Source organism: Salminus brasiliensis, chromosome 8 (genome assembly GCF_030463535.1).
Source record: "Salminus brasiliensis chromosome 8, fSalBra1.hap2, whole genome shotgun sequence".
Taxonomy (NCBI): Eukaryota; Metazoa; Chordata; class Actinopteri; order Characiformes; family Bryconidae; genus Salminus; species Salminus brasiliensis.
Genome location: NC_132885.1, coordinates 4,273,794 through 4,294,439, shown reverse-complemented (window position 1 = coordinate 4,294,439; position 20,646 = coordinate 4,273,794). Strand labels below are relative to the sequence as shown.

Sequence of the window (20,646 nt, the reverse complement as noted above, 5' to 3'; positions counted from 1 at the left end):
TGAGTTATTCAGTCTCCACTATGAATAATCCATGATGTACTATAAATTATTCAGTATCCACTATGAATTATTTAGGAATTCAACATTACATAAATTATGAAGTATCTACTATAACATGTTCAGTAACTACTATGAATATTTTAGTATCCAGTGTGAATTTCTAAGTACTTAATATAAATGTGTCAGCACATACTATAGTTTATTCAGGACCTTCCATGGATTATTACTTCTCTACTATGACTTATTCAGTAACTAGTGTGAATTATGCAGGTTCCACTATGAATTGTTTTGTCTTCTATGAATAATTTAGTACGGACCATAAAGTATTTAGTGCCTTCAATAAAATCAATCAGAATTCACTGTAAATGATTCAGTACCCATTTTGAATGATTTAGTATTCGCTATGAATTATCCAGTATCTACTATAAATTATTCACCATGTACCATGATCTGTTTAGTATCCACTGAATTTTTGGTAATGATGAATTATTTACAAGTTATTTAGTATCCACAATGATTTATTCAGTTTCCATTATGAATTGTTCGGAATTTACTCTGAATATTTCATGATGTACTATCAATTATTCAGTATCCACTATAATATATTCAGGAACTTACATGAACTATGAAATATCTACTATAACATGTTCAATAACTATGATTTTTTTTAGTATCCAGTGTGAATTATTAGGTATTCAGTATAAATGTGTCAGCATACACTGTGATCTATTCAGGAACTTCCATGTATTATTAGTTCTCTACTAAGACTTGTTCAGTATTCACTATGAATTATTCAGTATCTAATATTTCTTATTCAGTAACTGCTGTGAAACAAAAATCCTTGTTTCAGCTACATTTACATTGTTAATTTTTTTTTTGCATGTGTGTGAAAGGCCACACTGCCATGCCAGATCAGGCGTGGTTTATTTTTGCAGTGTAATGAAGGTTTTTAGGGATAACCATCTGATTTGCCAAGCAGAATTTTCACCCTCTTCAGCTGTTTCATTATGGGATGCCTCCACAGAGCAGGAGTCACTGTCCCAAATAAAAAAAAGTGCTGATTCCCTGACCAGAGCACAATGGGAGGAAAAAGACCAGACCCAGGCACTGATACTGAGCGACTCAGGGGAACATAGCACCCCCCCACCCCACCTCAGCTTCCTCTGACCCCCCTGATGCCATTCACACACAGCAGTGTAATGGTCTCATTAAGACAGAAAAACCCACACCATTCTGCTGAAACACTCACACATACACACACACACACTTTCTTCCTGTAAATGGGAGCAGGGAGAGCTCAGTGCACACGGGGGAGGAAAAACCAACACATGCAAAACACAAACTTTCATCTTTACTGATATTAGCTTACCCACTGAGAGCATTCTGGCTTGCCCTGAATCTCGGGGAATGGGGGGGTGGGGGTGGGGGGGGGGTCTTATCATGAGTGTCCCGGGCAGGAAATGTGACAGGAAAAATAAGTGAGAATAACAGATCTACATGTCCAAAAGTCTGCAGACACCTGCAGTCTTCCCACCTGCTTCTGGGAGGGCTTTGCACTAGATGTTGGTACACTAGATGATCCCAAACGTATTGGATGGAGCACCATCCATCATTCCAGAGAACACTGCTCCACAGCTCAATGCCGGGTGGCTTTCTACCCCTCTAGTCCACGTCTGGGCTTTAGGCATGACCCAGGGGAAGGCCAAGCTGACCTGGGAGCACTTGTGGGGCAGTGGTGGCTTAGCGGTTACAGGCTCGGCTTAAGCAAGGCCCTTCACCCTCTCTGCTCCCGGGGCACTGGAGTTGGCTGGCCACCGCTCTGGGTGTGTGTGTGTGTGTGTGTGCTTACTGCGCCTAGTTCACTAGTGTGTGTGTGTATGTGTGTGTTCACTACCACAATGTGTACGATGCGGAGGACACATTTCGTACATAGTACAGTGACTGATACGGCACAGCAGCTTTACCTTTTACTTGAGGATCCCCCAGCAGGAGCTGGTACACGTTGCTGGGGACAGGGGTGCCTGGGCTTCTATGCTTATCCTGTTGCCTCAGCAACTCTGAATTGGACCGAATGGCAAGATGAGGATAATAATAAAAATATTTGAAGTACAAGCTGAACAGATCTGCTTTAAATATCATAATCAGATTACGTTGTCACTGCAGACTGTAGCCGGGAGCCAGTGTAGTACTCAGATTTAATGTTCCTGCTGAGCTCACAGACTGCAGACTAATACATTAGCCTCAAGTCTTATTTTGGAGCTGTTACTCAAGTGCTAAATTGCAGTCTTCGAGATGTTACTCAAATGGAATTAATGAGGAACTAGCATCCAGGGATCCTGGGCTGTAAATAGGAACCAGAGGTGTCAAGTAATGAAGTACAAATACTTCATTATCTTACTTAAGTAGAAATGTTGGTTCTCTAAACTTTACTGGAGTATTTATTTATTTTTCAGACTTTTTACTTCTACTTCTCACATTTTCACCCAATTATCTGAACTTTCTCCTCCTTACATTTTAAAAACAGCCTCGTTCCTCCTATTTCATTTCCCTTTGTTTTCATTCCGGCTCGTCATCAATAAAAAAAACCCCAGATAAATCTCTCCATCCAGAAAGTGAGAGTCTGATCGTGGTTGGATGAGAAGTATAAACAGACTCCATTCTGACTCCCTATTGGTTTATAAGAGATCCATCACACCTGCACCCGTCCCGTCACTCTCCAGCGAGCTCACAGCAGACGTCTGTAGTCTAGTATGAAGACTGTGTCCGTTGCAGAGACTCAAGAGAGCTGCAGTGAAACGTCCCGACTGAGCCCCACATTTACATTCCAATAAAGCTTATTGATCACACGCCTCTGAAGTCTGACTTTCTGCAGCTTTACTAAACTTCTAGACAACGACTCCTCATATTTTCCTCCATGAAGCTCATGTTAATGCTCAGTAGAGCACAGAGATGCTCCTTTAATAGAGCTGATATTACTGAAATGCTTCATTTTCAATGGGCAGATCTGCAGCTGAAACAGGAGTCTAGTGCAGCCCAACATTTTTAACATCAACATTTTAATAGATCATTCTCCTCATTATGGCTTTTAGAGAAATGGGTTTTTGGGGACGGGGGGGGTGGGTGGGGGGGGGTAGTGCACTATAGACCCCTGTGGCGCGGCCTAAGCTTTCGGCCTTTATTTTCCTTCCATTACTTTTACTTTTCTACTTGAATTCGTTCTGAAACCAGTACTTTTACACTTTTACTGGAGTAAAAAGCTTCAGTTGATCTTTCAGCTTCTATAGAAGTCTTTTAAACCCTCGTATCTCCACTGAGTATCTACCGGAGTCATGCATGACATTCCTGGAAAACTCTTGCTGTGTATGTGAGCCTTATCCTGCTGAAAAATGCCACTTGGAAGCCCTGCCATGAGAGGCAACACACGACTACCCAGACATGGATAGCTGTGGCATCACCATGGAGCAAACCACCTATTTTGGGTTGATCAGGCCAGGATCTGCTGCTAACTTCTTGTTGCAAGAGCCGGACCTATACAATATTAGGCTATAGTCTTAATGTTTTGGCCCAAAACCAAACCAGAAACTCCTAAAGCATCCTCTGACGTGAGGGGCAGCGGACTGCTGTAAACACAATAGGGGAAGCCATCACTTCACATGCAAACACCCATACACCCCCCTGAGAGCTTCGTCCATCCACAGACACAGACATGGCAGCTGCAGAGTTGAGTGGACAGCTGAGAAAGTAGCCGGGCCCTGGACACCCCCGAAGGCCACAGATAGCCTGGCCATCTGTCAAGGGTCCCTGATAAATCGTGCCGGTCACAGAGTGGTCCTGCTAAATCACAGAGACTTATTAATAGACACAAAACACACACACACACACACGCACCCACACACACACACCCACACACCCCTACAAGTTCCAGTCCCACAGAATCCGCCAACGCCCCAGTCCGCCTCACCATGACTTAGATTTCCGGGTGTTCACAAAATCGCGGCTGTTAAAAATACAGGCCAGTTCTGCCCCCATTATCAAGTTTCTTTAGGAGCTAATTTAGATGGACTTCACAAAACACTTCACCATGTGTCCAAAACCTCCAAAAGCAAGATCACATTAACCCTTACAAGCCCTGAGACATCTATACTGCAATGCTGGGTACCGAAATTCCATCATTAATTTAATCGCTTTATTAAACCATTGGATTAGAATTCTACATTAAAAAGTGGACAACCTGTTTCCCCATGATTTCAGCCTGTGTTTAATGACTGATAGAAGAACTACACACCAATATTCCGGTCAGGTATTTAAAGTTTAGCAGCTTTACAGAGATCCAGGTCTGACATGTGCTGGCAAGGTAAGAAAAGGTAAGAAAACGAGCAAGGTAAGAAAACCAGAGCCGAACAAGTCAGGAAAAAACTAACAGTAACTGGTCTAATCGGTCCACACTGGCACTATGAGCAGTATGGCGCGGACGTAGTAACCCCTTGGTCCCGCAGCGGAAGAGAAGCCAATGTTTTTAGTAACATTAATCCAGTAGTGGCAGATAAACTTATACAATTTTATTAAGAATAGAAGTCTAATTAAGGTAAAGGTGCACGTATCTGTCACAATGTACAGCAAAATGTGTCCTATATATTTTACCCATCTGTGGTAGTGAACACACACACACACACACACACACACACACAAGTGAACTAGGGGCAGTGAGCACACACACACAGTGTGGGCAGCCAACTTCAGCAGCCAGGGAGCAAAGAAGGAACAACAGTGGCAGCTTGCCGAGCCTGGGAATCGAACCCACAACCATGTCAATAGCCAAGAGCTCTAACTAACCGCTGAGCCACCACTACTGTCCTCTACTCTACTATGTGCTGGTCTAATCTCAAAGCAGATAAACTGACCAAAAATCCTAGAAATTGTTAATTATAGTATATAATATTCAAACATTACACCAAAAAAAAAAAAAAAAAAAAAATATATATATATATATATGTGCAAAAACTGAGATATGAGGATTTTGCATGACCGCGACAATATGCATGTATACGTTCCTCTCCTAAAAGCATGTACTGAAAGCAGCAAAGTCACAGTAAGATAATTTTTACTGGATAAAATCTCAACTCCACATAAATAATGGAAAAAAAGAGATGGCTGAAGATTGTATGATGATCACAGCATTCTTATAGAATAATAATAAATATTACACTGGAATAATGTTGCAGTGCAGTCAGTTTCACACTGAGATCTTCAGCCTCTCTCTCTTTGCAGTACGTGTGGTTCTAACATGTCAATAGAGGAGCTCTCACCGTTATCAGACAGGCTATTCTTGGTGTGAACGCCACAGAGCTGCCAATAGATGTCAGAACAGCACGTTACTCAGCAGCCCTGTTTCCAGCAGGAGCTCAAGTCATCTATTTATAAACCAAAAGGGACAACAGGCTGATTCTGGGGTGACTCAACACAGACTCTCACTCTGAAACTCTGGGGTCCCAGTGCACCCAGTGCCGGTCTTGATGAACGCCCCTCACAGCGCTTTGCCATAATCTCGCCTTAAGCTGATCGAAATAAGCTGCTTCCATGTGGTCTTCACTGCTGTCCACTCTGCTGTCCTATAGAGGTTGGGTTTTTCTTTTCTGTACAGCATATTATAAGATGTGCCCAAACTTTTGACTGGTACCGTGTCTATCATGTGCACAGTACGCAAGAAGTTGCACTGTGTTGCACCTGCACTGTGCGTCCCAGCCCACTAGGAGGCCTCCAGGGGTTCCGTGTGCTGGATTCTGTAATTAGATGCATGCACCAGCTCAGCCTCTCTCAGGAACACCTCCGCTCTCAACTGCAGCATCCAAGAGACAGCAGTGAAGAGAGAAGCAGGTGTCTACATACTTTTGGCCAGTTCTCGGCCTCTCGCACACTACTTGTAGGAGATGGAAGGAATGGAGGAATGCCAGCTTGAGAAGAAATTCTGGGGCCGGAAGGTCGCCAGTGCGAACACTCTGAATGCCAGGGGAAAGAAGTTGTTAAGGAACACCAGTTCGGGAGTCAGTTTTGGGACCAGGTGGTCACCAGTTCCATTCCCTAGACCCCTAGCAGGGGGTGGGAGGAGTGAAGAAATGCTGGCTCAAGAAGCATAATTAGGGGCCAGAAGGTCCCTTTTGACTGAGTGACTGAGGGAACACCAGTTTACGAATCAGTTTTGGGATGGGAAGGTAATTGGTTCAATCCCCTTGACTGACAGGGGGTAGGAGGATTGAAGGAATGCTGGATGGTTGGGACCAGAAGGTTGCTGTTTCCATCCCTTTTGAATTCGGAGGGTAGGAGGAGTGAAGGAACAGCAGTTTGAGAAGCAGTTTTGGGACCAGAAGGTTGCCGTTTTAATCCCTTTTGACTACAGGGGGTAGGAGGAGTAATACTAGGTTCAAGAAGCAGTTTTGGGACCAGAAGGTTGTTGTTTCCATCCCTTTTGAATTCAGAGGGTAGGATGAGTTAAGGAACATCAGTTCGAGAAGCAGTTTTGGGATGGGAAGGTCATTGGTTTGATCTCCTTGACTGAAGAGGAAGTAGAAGGAGTTGGTTAGGACCAGAAGGTCAATGGTTTGATCCCTTTTGAGCGCCAGAGGGAGGGAGGAGTAAAGGAACAGCATTTTCTCCTCCTCACCCATGACTGAAATGCCTTTGAGCAAGGCACCCATCCCCTACTGCTCCCCGGGGTGCTGTTGTGATTGCAGCCCACCACTCGGGGTGTGTATCCTTACTGCTCTGATTACTAGTGCAGTGTGTGTGTGTGTGTGTGTGTGTGTGTGTGTGTGCGCTTCTAAATCAGCCCCTTCAGCAGGTCATGGCTGAATAAAAGGCCGGTGGGCGTTCTTGTTTGAACAGGACAAACAAAATCAGACTGAATTTTCGAGAATCTCTCGTTCATCCATCATTATAATGAATAAACACACTGCTTAATGCTAAAAGCACCCATAACACAAGATGAAGGTCAGGAAAGCCAGAGCTATGGGGTATGGCAAGTTTATTTCATGGGTTAGAAACTTCCTGTACAGCCACTGTAAAATGCATATGACAGCTTAAGCAAAAAATATACAGTATATTCGCAGCAAGGGCGACATTCCTGTAAACGCAGAGTCAGTCAGTACAATAGCATGATAGGCTAAACACTCACCCAAACCTCTCCCAGACTTCTTTTCGCTCATTTTTTTGCTCATATGACCCCAGATTTTCATAAAATACATGATCCAAAACGTAAAAACTGCCAAAAAGCATTATACAATTAGAAATGGCGAGTAAAAAAGAAAGGAAATCAATAAATATGGATTTCATTATTTTATGACATGCCTCAATATGCAAGCAGCGAACACATTAGCTTGACAATTATGAGATGAAACGTCATATCAGTTTCACATTTTACTGATCGAAGCCATGCTCTGACCTGCTGTTCTTGGCGAGGTCTCCGCAAAGCCCTGTTCTGCTGTACCTTCTCGCCGGAAAACTGAATTCTGTACAATCGCCACCATGTCCACTATTAAAGGCTTGCTGTTGACTCATATCACATACACACCCATACAAATCTCGCTCTCAGTCACACACATACACACATACACACACAGCTAGCACAAATTGAAACAGTACCTTTGGCAGATCACGCCTGAATCAAAGGCCTTTATAATGGGCATTCGCATGTTGGCACAGGAAGAAAAATGAAACTCGAAGCTTTTGGTAATTAACGCTCTGGAAAAGTCGGAAGAAGAAAAAAAACGCAGAGTACATTTCTTACTGTCAATCAGGAAGTTCACCAGGCCTAAAAATCTACAGCACCAAATACAAAACAGAGGGGAAGAAGAGAGATGGTGCTTCTGTCTGTACATTCTATAGGCTTTAGTAGCACCATTAAAAGCTTGGGTCACCTTTCCCACGATGGACAGAGGAGACCAGTAAAGGTAAAGCTTTTTACGGAGTTTTACGGTTCTTTTTAGTGTTCTGCTGGATCTGCGTAAGTAATGCGACAGGAGCCTAGAGGGACACTACGTTTAACTGCTTGTGGGGCTTTCGGGGAGTTGCGATGGCTTGGCTTGGGCAGACTACAACTCCTGGCCTGTTCAGGAAGGAAAAAGGGGGCATCCGTTGCGGTCATGTAAAAAAAAACCTTGAATCTCCAAAATGTCAACTTTACAGGAGAAGGAATAAAAACTTTCAATGGAAGGCAATGGAAAAAGAATAGCTTGTATTCTAAGCCATTTTGGAGCATTTCTATTGGCCCGTTCATCAGGAACGTTGGACACAATATAAAGAACAACTGAACGATTTACATCATGTCTAAAATAAAAAAAAAACAACAAAAATGGAGATACAAGGTTTGGAGATATAAGGTTTTCAAGCATGACTTTGACGATATGAAGGTCAGAGGCTGGACTGAAGACAAGTCAGAATGACCTCAATTTCACTGAAAAAGAAGATGCACTGAATGAACTTGATTCAAACGACTCCTCAGAATGAATCAAATGAAATGACTCCACAACCCATCGTCCCACATGACTGAATCTACATCAGTGCAAACATCTGAATCAGGCTGACTCGGTGCATTCGTTTCCACGGCTCCTCTCAGACTCCTCTCAGGATGGCCAGAGTGTTCATTAACTCTCATCAGGCCCCGCCTCCAGAGCTGCTTCCTCCTGTAGCTGCTCTGCCTCCGCCTCCTCCTCCTCTTGCTGCAGCCTCTTGTCGTCAACCAGCTTCATCTTGTCACGGATGTTCTCGGCAGAGGACGCCATATCACCGGGGCTGCCAAAAAACTGCTCGCTCCTGCAGTAGGGAATTGTGGGTAAAGGGAAAAATAATATCATATCACCATCAGCAGATAGATACTTAAAGCAGCAATATGTAAAAATTGGTATTGTTTTTGCTCTTGAGCTCCCCTACAGTTGAGATGTCTAATTCACTTTTACTCTGCTGCAGTAAATACAAATCATGCTTTGAGCACCCCCTGATGGACAGCTGTAAACATGCATTTCAGGACAAGCTGAGAGCTGCAGAAGCTTGATCTGAAGGTGGAGCAGCATGTGGGCTGAGGCAGTAGAGTAATACTACAGGATTTTACACTAATATGACTCTATGGGTAGCGTCTACTGTAGACCTCTTTATATAATTACAATTGAATCAGAAAAAAGAACTGCAGAGTTTCTGGTGCCCGTCTCGCTCCCTACCTCTGAAGATTCTGCCTCATATTTCATACAAGCAATATTCAGAGCAATAAAAGATACCAGACGTCTGGAACGGACACTTCACTCCATTTTTATTACGAAAAAGTAGACAAATCATTTACGAGAACTAAAACTGAGTGAAGGTAATGGAGAGCTGTCGAGTGCAGTTCAGTGGGGAAAGTGGATGTGCAGAAAATGATGGATCTTTTATTCTCAATAAATGCCTTCTATGGGACCTTTGAGCATATGAATGGTTTTTTGAGTTAGTATGGTTCTAGATAGGACTAAAAGAGTGTAGGTTAAACCAAGTATATAAATGCAGCAACAAAAAAAAACCCTCCAAAACATTAGAACCACTGAATTGAAGTGGTTTTAACACTGAAATGAAACATTACATATGATAGACTCTCTTGCCGATAAAGCTGTCCTGTTAAAGAGTGCAGGCTGTGTATGGTCAGAACAGTCCAGGCAGAAGCCAGAAACCATTCATGACCTAGTAAGTAGCACCACACCCCAATCCTATGTGTATTTATATGTAAAGTTCCACTCTAGCTGAACCGCGTATGTGACATTGCAACACTCAGCACTGACCTACTGTACACATACACTATATGGACAGAAGTATTGGGACACCTGCTCATTCCCGGTTCCAATGGTTTAAAAATAAAAACAAACATAAAAAGAGCTGATCCTACTTCTGTTGGAGTAACTGTCTCTACTGTCCAGGGAGGAAGGCTTTCTACTAGATTTTGGAGGAGGATTGCAGTGAGGGCAGGATGTTGGATGATGATGATCACCACCCCAATCCATCCCCAACTCAACCCATTCAAAAGTATTGGTTGGAGCACCACCATCATTTCATTCCAGAGAACACAGTTCTTCCACTGCTCCACAGCTCAATGCTGGGGGGCTTTATACCCCTCTACTAGCCCACGCCTGGCATTAGGCAGCATGGTGCCAATAGGATGTTTATGTGCTCCAGAGAGTCCTATTCTATTGACAGTACTCCTCTATTTGCACGTCTGTGTCAGTAATGGGTGCAACTTAAAGTAGCTGAATGCATTCATTACAAGGTGTGTCCGCAAACATTTGGACATATAGTGTATATAATAAGAAATAAGAGATATGTTTGGTTTTTATTTAGGAGTCTCTTATCGGCCACAATATCCATTTTCTCTGCGTAAACAGTGTGTGTATGGTGGGATACATCTGCACCGTCCATCCCGATCACACAGTGGGATCTCTGAAGTCTTACCCATCGGGAAAAATGACTGGCACGGTCAGCCTGTCCAGCAGAGCCTTCCCCACTGTCTCCACCTCCTCAAACACCTCCATATCCAGAAGCTCCGCCTGCTCTGAACCCTCCTTCAGAACCTAGAGAAAGAGAGAGAGAGAGCAGGAAGGACTGAGAGTGAGCGAGAGCACGGTGTGAGACATCCCAGAGCTTTACAGACCAGTGCCAAGGATTTTTTAGCTTCACTCCTAAAGCCAGAGAGCTCTCAGAGCTCACACTGCAGCATCAATCATACTCACCCAGACACACCGCTACAGCTGCTTCTACACAACATCAGCTGGATCACACAGTCTACACCCCTTAATATAGGACTGATTAGATAAGCTAGGGTTTTGGATGGGAACTGGGAATACTGGTCTCCCTCCAGTAGAGAACTGGAAATGGTTGTGCTAAAGCCCTCAACCAAAAACACCAACTGTCCAATTCTCACATGCTTTAGCTTTGTACTTTGCACCAATCAGCCATAACATTAGTACCACCAGCCTAATATTGATTAGGTCCACCTTGTGCCACCATCTGTCCATTCCAGGCCTCTGAAGGTGTCCTGTGGTATCTATCTGGCACCAAGACCAATGTTAGCAGCAGATCCTTTAAGCTGTGAGGTTGGTGGAGCCTCCATGAGCATTATTTAGCCTTAGGTGCCCATGCCCCTGTCACCAGTGCACCGCTTGTCCTTTCTTGGAGGACTTTTGGAAGGTCCTGTCCACCGCATACCAGCAACACCCCATTAAACCAGTCTGATGTTGTGGAGACGTTCTGACCCAGTCGTCTAGAACATCCCCACAGTTTGGTTCTTGTCAAAGTAGCAGAGAGTCTTAGGCTCGTTCATTTTCCCTCCTTTATCACATCATCATTAGTTCACTTGTTAACTTGACTACCTAATGTAGATCCCACCCCTTGACAGAGGAAGCCCCTGTAGATGAAGGGACTCAAATGTTATTCATATCATCCATCAGTGGTGCTAATGTTATGGCTCTGGGGTTTCCTTCATTAATCAAGCGGCCTTTCGGCTCTCGTTCAGTCGCACCCACCCTCTCTGCTGCGGTGTGGAAGGTGCCGGCCATGTCCAGCCGGTGCTGTCTTTCGTCTGCGGTGACGGTGAACTGTTTCCACACACGGTTGAGCCTGGGCAGCGTGTCGCCGGAGGAGCGCGTGGTGCAGCGCAGAGACTGGCACAGCACCACCGTGGCCTGCAGCAGCTGCCTGCCGTAATCATATGTGCTCTGAGGAGAGAAAGGACAGACTGGTAATTACACTCCACCAAAACACCCAATTACAGCCATCAAGATCATTAAACTTCAGCTGATTATGAAGAAGCCCGTCGTCTCCCCTAATGAACAAGCAATGGAAGCTTCTACCCCACCAATTCTGTATTATTGCACTATTGTTATTAGGCTTGTTTTAAAATATTGGAATAGACAGAACGCAATACATCCTATTAGCTAGCAAAGCTCTGTTCCCACCTTAAACTTTGCTTGTAGTCTAATTAGTTGCATTTAGTTGAATCATGTCAAATAGTGAAGAATGTAACAGTGGAGATGATTCATACATATAACGCTGATGTGTGTACCAGTGGAAATGGCTTTTCTAGGTAGCTTTGGGGATTACAGTACAAATAACAAATAACTAAAATTCTGGGCAGTTTTTTACAGCTTTTTACAACTGTTGTTCTCACAAAGCAGCTTTACACAATCAGTAATTAGTAAAAGACAAAAAGAAAAATAAATAACAAAAGAAAATAAGACAATAACACAAAATAATCAATAACCACAATTATTGTGACTTAAGGGACTTTATATAAATGCACTGGAAAATAGAAATTAGCTATAGACACTAAAGACACTATATGTCCAAATACTTGTGGACACCCCTTCTAAAAAATGCACTGTTGTTTTTTTTGTTTTGTTTTTTTAAGTTGCACCCATTGCTGACAAAGGGGTGCAAATGCACACACACAGCTTGTCTAGTCCCTGTAGAGAAGTACTGCCAATAGAATAGGACCCTCTGGAGCAGATCAGCATCATGAACCTATTGGCTCCATGCTGCCTAATAATGCCAGGCGTGGGCTAGTAGAGGGGTACAAAGCCCTCCAGCATTGAGCTGTGGTACTTTTGGGATGAGTTGGGGAGTTCAGGATAAGGTCAACATCATCATCATCAAACATCCTGCTCTCCCTAATGCTCTTGTTGCGGAATGCAATCAAATCCTCACAGCAATGCTCCTCCAAAATCTAGCAGAGGCTTTCTACCCTGCACGAAATACACTGCAGTGTTGTGTTTGCGTGCTTCTGTTCATGTTATGGATTCTCAGCACCTCATAATCAATAGACTGGTTATGAAGCTGCAGAAAACCAACACTGTATTAATTGCCCAAGTGCTGTGTAGTCCCTCACAGCAACATCTGGTCTCAGTGGAACCCTGGAAGACTGCACAGTCTAGACATGCCCATGCTTCACCTTAAACTGCCAACATGCAATTGCAAACAATTCACAGGGAAAGCAACCGGAGCTCATTTCTACAACGCTATCTGACACCATAGTTTATTTACATTTATTATTTAGATGTTCGGATAAAGAATTACTCTTAATAATAGTGATGCTATTTAATATAAAACATTTGGCACATGGAAAAATAGACACTATTAATAGCTAATCTCTGGCCAGCTGGCTGGGGAACATTTGCTCTGTGAGGCTTTATTAACCAGACTCCAGATAACAGAGCCTTTTAAAATCTCTCTATATAAATCCTGGAAATACACTGTTCCTAAAAGGGCTAGGGAATGTGTGTACCAGCAGTACCTTAAAGCGTAATCATGGGAGGCGGTCTACAAAACTACCTACAATTGTGAGGGTAACATAGTTGCATATATGGGAGGAAAACAATCTGGACCAATAACCTGGCATATTTTGAACAATTTTGGGACAGTTTCTGTAAGAATGTACTTTTAAAAATACATTTTTAATATATTTAATATATTTTGAAATTAATTTATTACAGAAATTGTCCCAAAATAGTTTAGATATGCCAGATTATTAGTCCATTTTTTATGTATATATAGTTAATATGATCTTTTTTAAATTAATTGTATTGAATTTTATGCAGGGGACCCTTAAGGTAGCTAACTATCATGCAACTATCAGACTGTGTATTTGCAAGAACCTGCTGATATGGTCTGTATCACAGTGGAGGGGTTACGATTCAATATGTTGTGATATATTGCGATACAGTAAACAATGTGATTGTATATATACACACATACACACATACACACACACACATACAATCTATATATATGGTCGGATAAAACTGTTTACTTTTATCCAATCAGAACAGCGAGATATGAAATCAGTAACAGTAACAATACTGCCCGCTAGTGGTCAGGGTTTAAACACAACCTCAAATGAACCAATGTCTGACACTATTCATTCCAAATTAAGACTGAAAAAATGTATACAGTATTCCCAAAACTTTGATATACTGATACTTAGCACAGATGGGGTAAATATTTGTCCCTTAGACGTGTTCAGGGGGATCGTCCACTCTATTACACAACTCCACCCCACTCCACATCTTCACTTTCTTCAGCCAGAGAGTGCTCCAACACAAAGCTCAGAGGGCTGTCAATGAGAAAAGAGCCAGAACTAGGGGAAACTACCTGCGCAACATCCACAAATTTCCTGTGTTTCTCCAAAAGGACTTTGGTTTCCTGCGAGTCGTCGCCCAGCCTGATGTGCGTCTTCAGCAGAGCGTCCAGCAGCTCCCCGAGCCACTCCACCGCCTGCCAGAATAAAAACAAACCATCATCACTCATCAGCTCCTGAGCAATCAGCCGCCTGGCGTTCCAGGCTGATTATTATGCAGTCAGATCAGAGTGCTCTGATGAGCTACAGGATGGTGCAGTTGATGAATTAAATAAGCAAACATGGAGCAGAACCCCACGCCATCAGTTCAACTGCACATTTCACAGGGGGAAATGATTCACTACTGGAAACGTTACATACGCCAGACTCCCACTAACCTGCGAAGCATCCTCCTCGCACTTGAAGAGCTGAACCATCTGCAGCATCTTCAGTCGCCTCACGTCCACCATGTCCTCGCACCTTTAAAAGTCCACATTTCAGCACGTCAGTGATTCTGAACGACAGGGTAAAAGGCGCCAATGTTTATTTTAAAGCCATTAAAGGTCACATTTGTGGAATTTTCTGCCCCTAAAAAGACGAAGTAACTGTATAATAATGTAGTATAGTATAGTATGCAACAGTAAACCAGTAATTAAGCAATTAACAGACCAAAAAAGGCAGCACTGGGGTACATTAAGAGTGTAGGAGTCAAGCCTTGGGTTGGATACAGGACTTTAAAAGTCGCAGAAGATTAGAAAACCCAGGCTCTCACACACTGCCCCACTGAGTTTTGCAGATTTTTACCAAAACGCCCATCGTACACTTCACGACTTCACTACACAACTACAACCTGCTGCTGAATTCAAACCAAACATGGCCCAAAACACCACAAGTGCCTTGAATTACCTGACCTAACAAGAAAGAAAGGTGAAAAATGGGCGAGAAACGCCAAGTCAGCATGGTCTGTGCAGACTGCAGAGAGAGCTGGAGGTGAGTAGCACATGCAGCACATATTGGAGGCTATGGACCCTACGTATGAGGCAGATGCTGGCTTCTTGTACGAATTTCAGTTCAAAAATGTAGCTGCAGCATAATTTAAGGTGGAATGCAGAATTAAAATAGGAAAAATGTCCTAAAAACGGCCTAAAACTGCACTTTCCATGCCCAGTTTTCATTGGCTGTTGCCGGGACCCGTTCAGATTGAGCCGCTGATCAGTCTACATTACTAGATTACGCTCAGAGTCGGGTTTAAATGATCGAACATGTTTGATATACTCCCGACTGGTCTGAAATAAGATCAGCCAAACAGCAAAAATCAGAGTCTCTACTAGTAGCATCAGAGCCACTACTCGATTCTCTCTCCAACCGTCAAAACTGCACAGACTACAGCCAGACTGAGCATCAGGGCTAAACCCCTGTCTCTCATCAATCAGAGAGTTATGCAGGTGAACATGAATCCAGTAAAAAGGAGCAAGAGCTTCTCATTCTGAAGAACGTAGCTGTGATCTTGTGAGCTAGCCTCTATTATTATTATTATATATATTTTTTTATATAGCCAATTACCTAACCCACTCGTTAATACTCTCCCCGCCAATCACATTAAAATGTTCCAGACGCACGCTGAGTGAGGACTATAGGTAAGATATAGCAGATGCATATAGCAGATGCTCACGTAGGCATCACACTTAAGTGAGTCATCTACCCACCCAGAGAGACCACGGCCAATTGGGCTCTTTTAGGCACTGGTCATCCTCGGGTCATAGCAGCAGTACCTTAGTCCACTGGACCACTCAGAGCCCTCTTAAGGTTGCTTTCTAACCCAACCTGAACAGCGTGTGCATGTAAGCACATACGTCCCATCCGCTCACACACGACTCATACTCACTGTATGGGTGGAGCTTTCTGTCCATTTAATTTTGGACACATAGCTTGACTAAAATCAACTAGCAATCTGCAAATAAATGCTGTATATTAAAGAGCATCAGTTCTCCCAATCATCTGTGTTTAGACTGGTTGAGCAGGAGGGAGGGGCTCGGAAAGAGATTCGAACCTCTGCTTTCTCAGCTGCATGTCCTCCATGACGCTGTGGATGTGGTCGATGTTCTCCTTGTTCTCGATCTGCAGGTCTTTGCCATAGAACCAGGACGTCTGGTTAGAAATCTGTTCGAGGAGCACCTGGCCCTTCTCTCTCAGGCTTTGCAGAGCTCCCTCTGAAACACATCCAGAGGAGAGGAGTCAAGATTGAGAAGATATTTCCGTTAGAGAGATGACTGACCTGATCTTCAAAGTTCAGTCATCTTCCTGAGGCAATTCTGAGTTTGACACCAACACAAATATTATTCTTTAAAAAACACAGAACTGAGATTTTAGGCCTCTAATCAATCCGAATATTCGAGTGAGAGTTTTACTGTAGAAGCTCCTGATATCATCAGAATAGATGCAGGTGAAAATAAATCCAGTAAAAAGGAGAAACAAGAGCTTCTCATTCTGAAGAAATAGTATTATTTAGAGTTCTCCTCAGATCAACACCTGGTTTTGTGGTAAATCAGGGCTTAATGATGGTAAATCAGGGGAGCTGCTGCTGCTGCTGCTGATGGAGTTGAACACATCCTCCACGCTGTGCTGGCTGGACCGGGGGACGTCCAGGAGAAACCTGGGGGAACCGAGCTCTGTTCTTCAGACTAGCTCACAAGATCTCACTCTCTTCAGAACGAGAAGCTCTTTTTATTCTTTTACTGTTTAACTGTTTCTGAGGTTTTAGGCCCCTAATCCCATTATTCAAACCCATGTCTCTCAGCAGTGAGAGAGTTTTACTGTAGAAGCTCCAGATCTCATCAGAACAGATGCAGGTGAACATAAATCCAGTAAAAAGGAGAAACAAGAAGAAAGAAAGTAGTGAGATCTTGTCGGTGAGCTAGTCTGAAGAACAGAGCTTGATTCCTCCAGGTTTCTCCTGGACGCCCCCTCCCCAGTCCAGCCAGCACAGTGTGGAGGATGTGTTCAACTCCATCAGCAGCAGCAGCTCACCATCATTAAGCCCTGATTTACCACCAAACCAGGTGTTGATCTGAGGAGAACTCTAAATAACACTAGACTCCATGAACTCCATGATGAACACAGTGATTGAGAACCACCACTTTCACCTGGTTGAATGTGTGCTTTGAGGAACCTTCAAGGAACCGCCAAACGTTTCTCAAAGGTCTCAATTTTAACAGTGTAGTTAGGGGCAGTGGTGGCTCAGCGGTTAGAGCGCCGGGATATCGATAACAGGGTTGTGGGTTCGATTCCCGGGCTCGGCAAGCTGCCACTGTTGGGCCCTTGAGCAAGGCCCTTTACCCTCTCTGCTCCCCGGGCGCTGGAGTTGGCTGCCCACCGCTCTGGGTGTGTGTGTGTACTCACTGCCCCTAACACGTGTGTGAGTGTGTGTTCACTACCAGATGGGTTAAATGCGGAGGACACATTTCGCTGTACAGTCCACACTGTACAGTGACGAATACGTGCACCTTTATCCTTTATCCTTTTATCCTTAGGAGGTCCAGGAGAAACTGTAAGAGAGGTCTAAGTTGTAGGACTGTGACTCTGTGTGTGTGTGTGTGTGTGTGTGTGTGTGTGTGTGTGTGTGTGTGTGTGTGTGTGTGAGAGAGAAACTACCTCTCAAACTCTGCAGCTACAGTTAATGTTAAAGTTAATGATACACACACATTTACTCATTTAGCAACAGACCAATAAATACACATAATACAGTAGCCTATATGACCCATCCTTTCAGTTCAACCTACATCTTAGTCCTACTTAAAACCCCCTGGCCACGACATCCTAACTACGGTGGATACGCGTGTGTCCCCAGTGTCCTCTTATTTAATATGTGTGTGTGTGTGTGTGTGTATATATATATATATTAAGATCTGTACAGTTTAATGCAGATGTCTTACCAACACTCTTCAGCTTCTCCTCCAGGTGTTTCAGTGTTTGCTGAATGGCAGCTCCATCGGCAGGGGCAACATCTGCACAGAGCATGCCCAGCAGCCCGTCCAACTGTTGAGACAGCTGGGGAAATGATCACACAGTGGGATTAAGCCCAGCAGCTCACCTTTGCATTCCTAATCCCATTAATCTAAACACAGACCAAGGGTTTTCCACTCAGGTTTGGAGCTTATAGCTACACGGCTTAGGGCTTCGCCCTGCTTCGTCTGTGTGTTATCAAAAATAGGAGAGTGTAATAGAGGCTGACTGACCCCAGGCAGAAGGTTGCCAGGGTGTGAAATTTTAACACTTACTCCAATACGGAGCTCCTCACGAATGTAAAGTAGGTAAGGGCTCATTTATAAGAGCTCTCCATCCTTTCTACACCGGGAGAACAGCAGCAGGAGCAGATCCTACAGGTGGATTAAGGGGCTGAAGGAGCCCCACCCTTGCTTCTCGAGAGTTACCTTCTCACAGACTTTGGCTCCAACCCTAATCCACCCCACCTGATCCAACCAATTATCGCCTTCAGCCGTTCTTGATTGGCTCAATGGGTGTTAGAAGTTTGTCTAGTTTACGAATTCCAGTAGTACTGCTAAAGATTTCAGAGAACGTACAGAAATATAGGCTCCGCCCATAAACGTATCTGTATTTAACACTGGGCATAAATGAGCCTCTAGGAGTCTTGCCCTACAACTCGTACTGTGTAGTGTGGTGTTCTAGCCTGGCCAGGAACTCGAAGCTCACTGTGCCACAGTTACCCTTGAGCTACGCCACCAACTGCTTGTTAACCCTTTGGTCTTATGATACACTGTTTAAATATCACTACCTCCATTGTAAAGCCTAAATCAGATTCCCACCCCATTCATGCCATTCTAAAAGCCTGGAGTGGAGCTCCATTTAGTCCCTGTGATGAGAATAAGCCCCTTTCTAAAGCTGGACCAGTGAAGTAACTGGTCACTACACTGGTTTATGTATATGACTTTGTCTAAAGCACAGGGATTTTTTATTATTCATAATATTTGGATTCCATATGACAACTTACTGTTAAAGAATTGTAAGTAATCAAAAATGGAAAACCCTAAGGTACGCTTTGAAGCTGAAAAAATAGACAACATAAAAATGGAATGGGTGCACCACAGCACGCTGTATTTACCCTTACACCCTTAACAATAAAGGTGCTACCAAAGGTTTTTTGAGTGATACCATAGAAGCAAATTTGTAAGACTGTGTGAAAGGATGTGAAAAACTCCCCGTCCTCTCTACACCAGGAGAACATCAACAGGAGGAGAAAGTACCTGAAGTCAGAAAATCCAGATCCTACAGGTGGTTCAGACGTTCTTTACTGGCAGAAAAGCTGTTAAACCTGCAGGAAGGTAGATCTCTAGGTGGAGAACTTTTAATTGTCCAAGAATAATGCCCAGCTGAATCAGTAGCAGCTCCCTAAACCGCTAGAAGTTCTGTTAGTTCAAGGATTTCACATAAATCCTAAGAGGTTATTTGGTAGCCACTGTAAAAGCAGAAACTTCAGTGAGTTTATGAGCAAAAGATTGAAGATTTTAAGTGTGGGAAAGGGTCTGAAGAGCTCTCCATCCTCTCTACCCCGGCAGAACATCAGCAGGAGGAGAAGGTAACTGGAGTCCAGTAGAAAATCGTGATCCTACAGGAGAGTTCCCTTCAACCCTAATCCACCCCACCTGACACAACCAATTACTGCCTTCAGATGTTCTAGGTTGGCTGAAGGTTGGGCTGGAAGTGAAACCTGCAGAGAGGTAGATCTCTAACAGGTCAGCGGTATAAAGCATTACTTTTTTTTCCAGATTTTTTTTTACCAATTTTAGCCCCAATTTATGCCAATTACCCAACCCGTACTAGCCTCCCTCCCCCAATCACACGCAACACCCCCAACACTAGTGAGGGTGAGACCTGCCACCATCGCAACATCACCAGGCAACCAACCAACGCGCCTGGAGGAAAGCACCACACCCCTGGCTCAGACGCACTGGCTAGCAGATTAGAATGATGTGGGGGGGAAACGCCATCTACCCTCCATCTACAGAGAACAAGCCCAACTGTGCTCTCTCGGGGCCCCCGGCTGCCGATGGCTAGCAGCATGACCAGTGATCCTCTGATCACAGCGATCGCGCTTTAGTCTGCTGGACCGCCCGGGGCATTACCCTAAAGCATTACTTTTTAGATTCACAAAATCGTCAACGTTCCAGTGAAGAACCATTTATAGTGGTTTCTTTATGGAACAAAAAGTGGTTCTTCTACAGCATCACTCCAAAGAACCTTTGGTAGCACCTTTATTTATAATACTGCAGTTTAAGTGACACTGAACCGGTCAGCAGCATGACTTGCAATGTCAAAAACCACGAGTCTTTAAGGTGGCATGGGTAAAGACTGTCCTGCAGTACTCGGACCCAGACGATTTCCCCTTGATGTACGAATACTGTCAATCAAAACACCCTCAGAAGCCTCACCCTCATCTGGGCCTGTGATGGGTCAGAGTGCAGCAGTGAGGCTGTGAGAGAAGTCCTAAAAGAGGGCTGTGAGGAAGAGATACG

The 20,646-nt window shown here is 43.9% G+C and overlaps 1 protein-coding gene across 1 annotated transcript in view; it reads right to left on the bottom strand.

Annotated features, from left to right (window-relative positions):
* Window positions 1-7,001: 7,001 nt before the first annotated feature.
* Window positions 7,002-20,646, bottom strand: part of sestd1 (SEC14 and spectrin domains 1) — a 70,885-nt gene continuing 57,240 nt past the window's right edge. The window contains exons 13-19 of the mRNA XM_072685411.1: window positions 18,049-18,163; window positions 16,167-16,326; window positions 14,515-14,596; window positions 14,152-14,274; window positions 11,529-11,720; window positions 10,459-10,577; window positions 7,002-8,805 (exon numbers count right to left, since the gene is read on the bottom strand). Coding sequence (XP_072541512.1) covers window positions 8,637-8,805; window positions 10,459-10,577; window positions 11,529-11,720; window positions 14,152-14,274; window positions 14,515-14,596; window positions 16,167-16,326; window positions 18,049-18,163 — 960 coding nt within the window. The 3' untranslated portion in view covers window positions 7,002-8,636. The remainder of the gene's footprint in view (window positions 8,806-10,458; window positions 10,578-11,528; window positions 11,721-14,151; window positions 14,275-14,514; window positions 14,597-16,166; window positions 16,327-18,048; window positions 18,164-20,646) is intronic.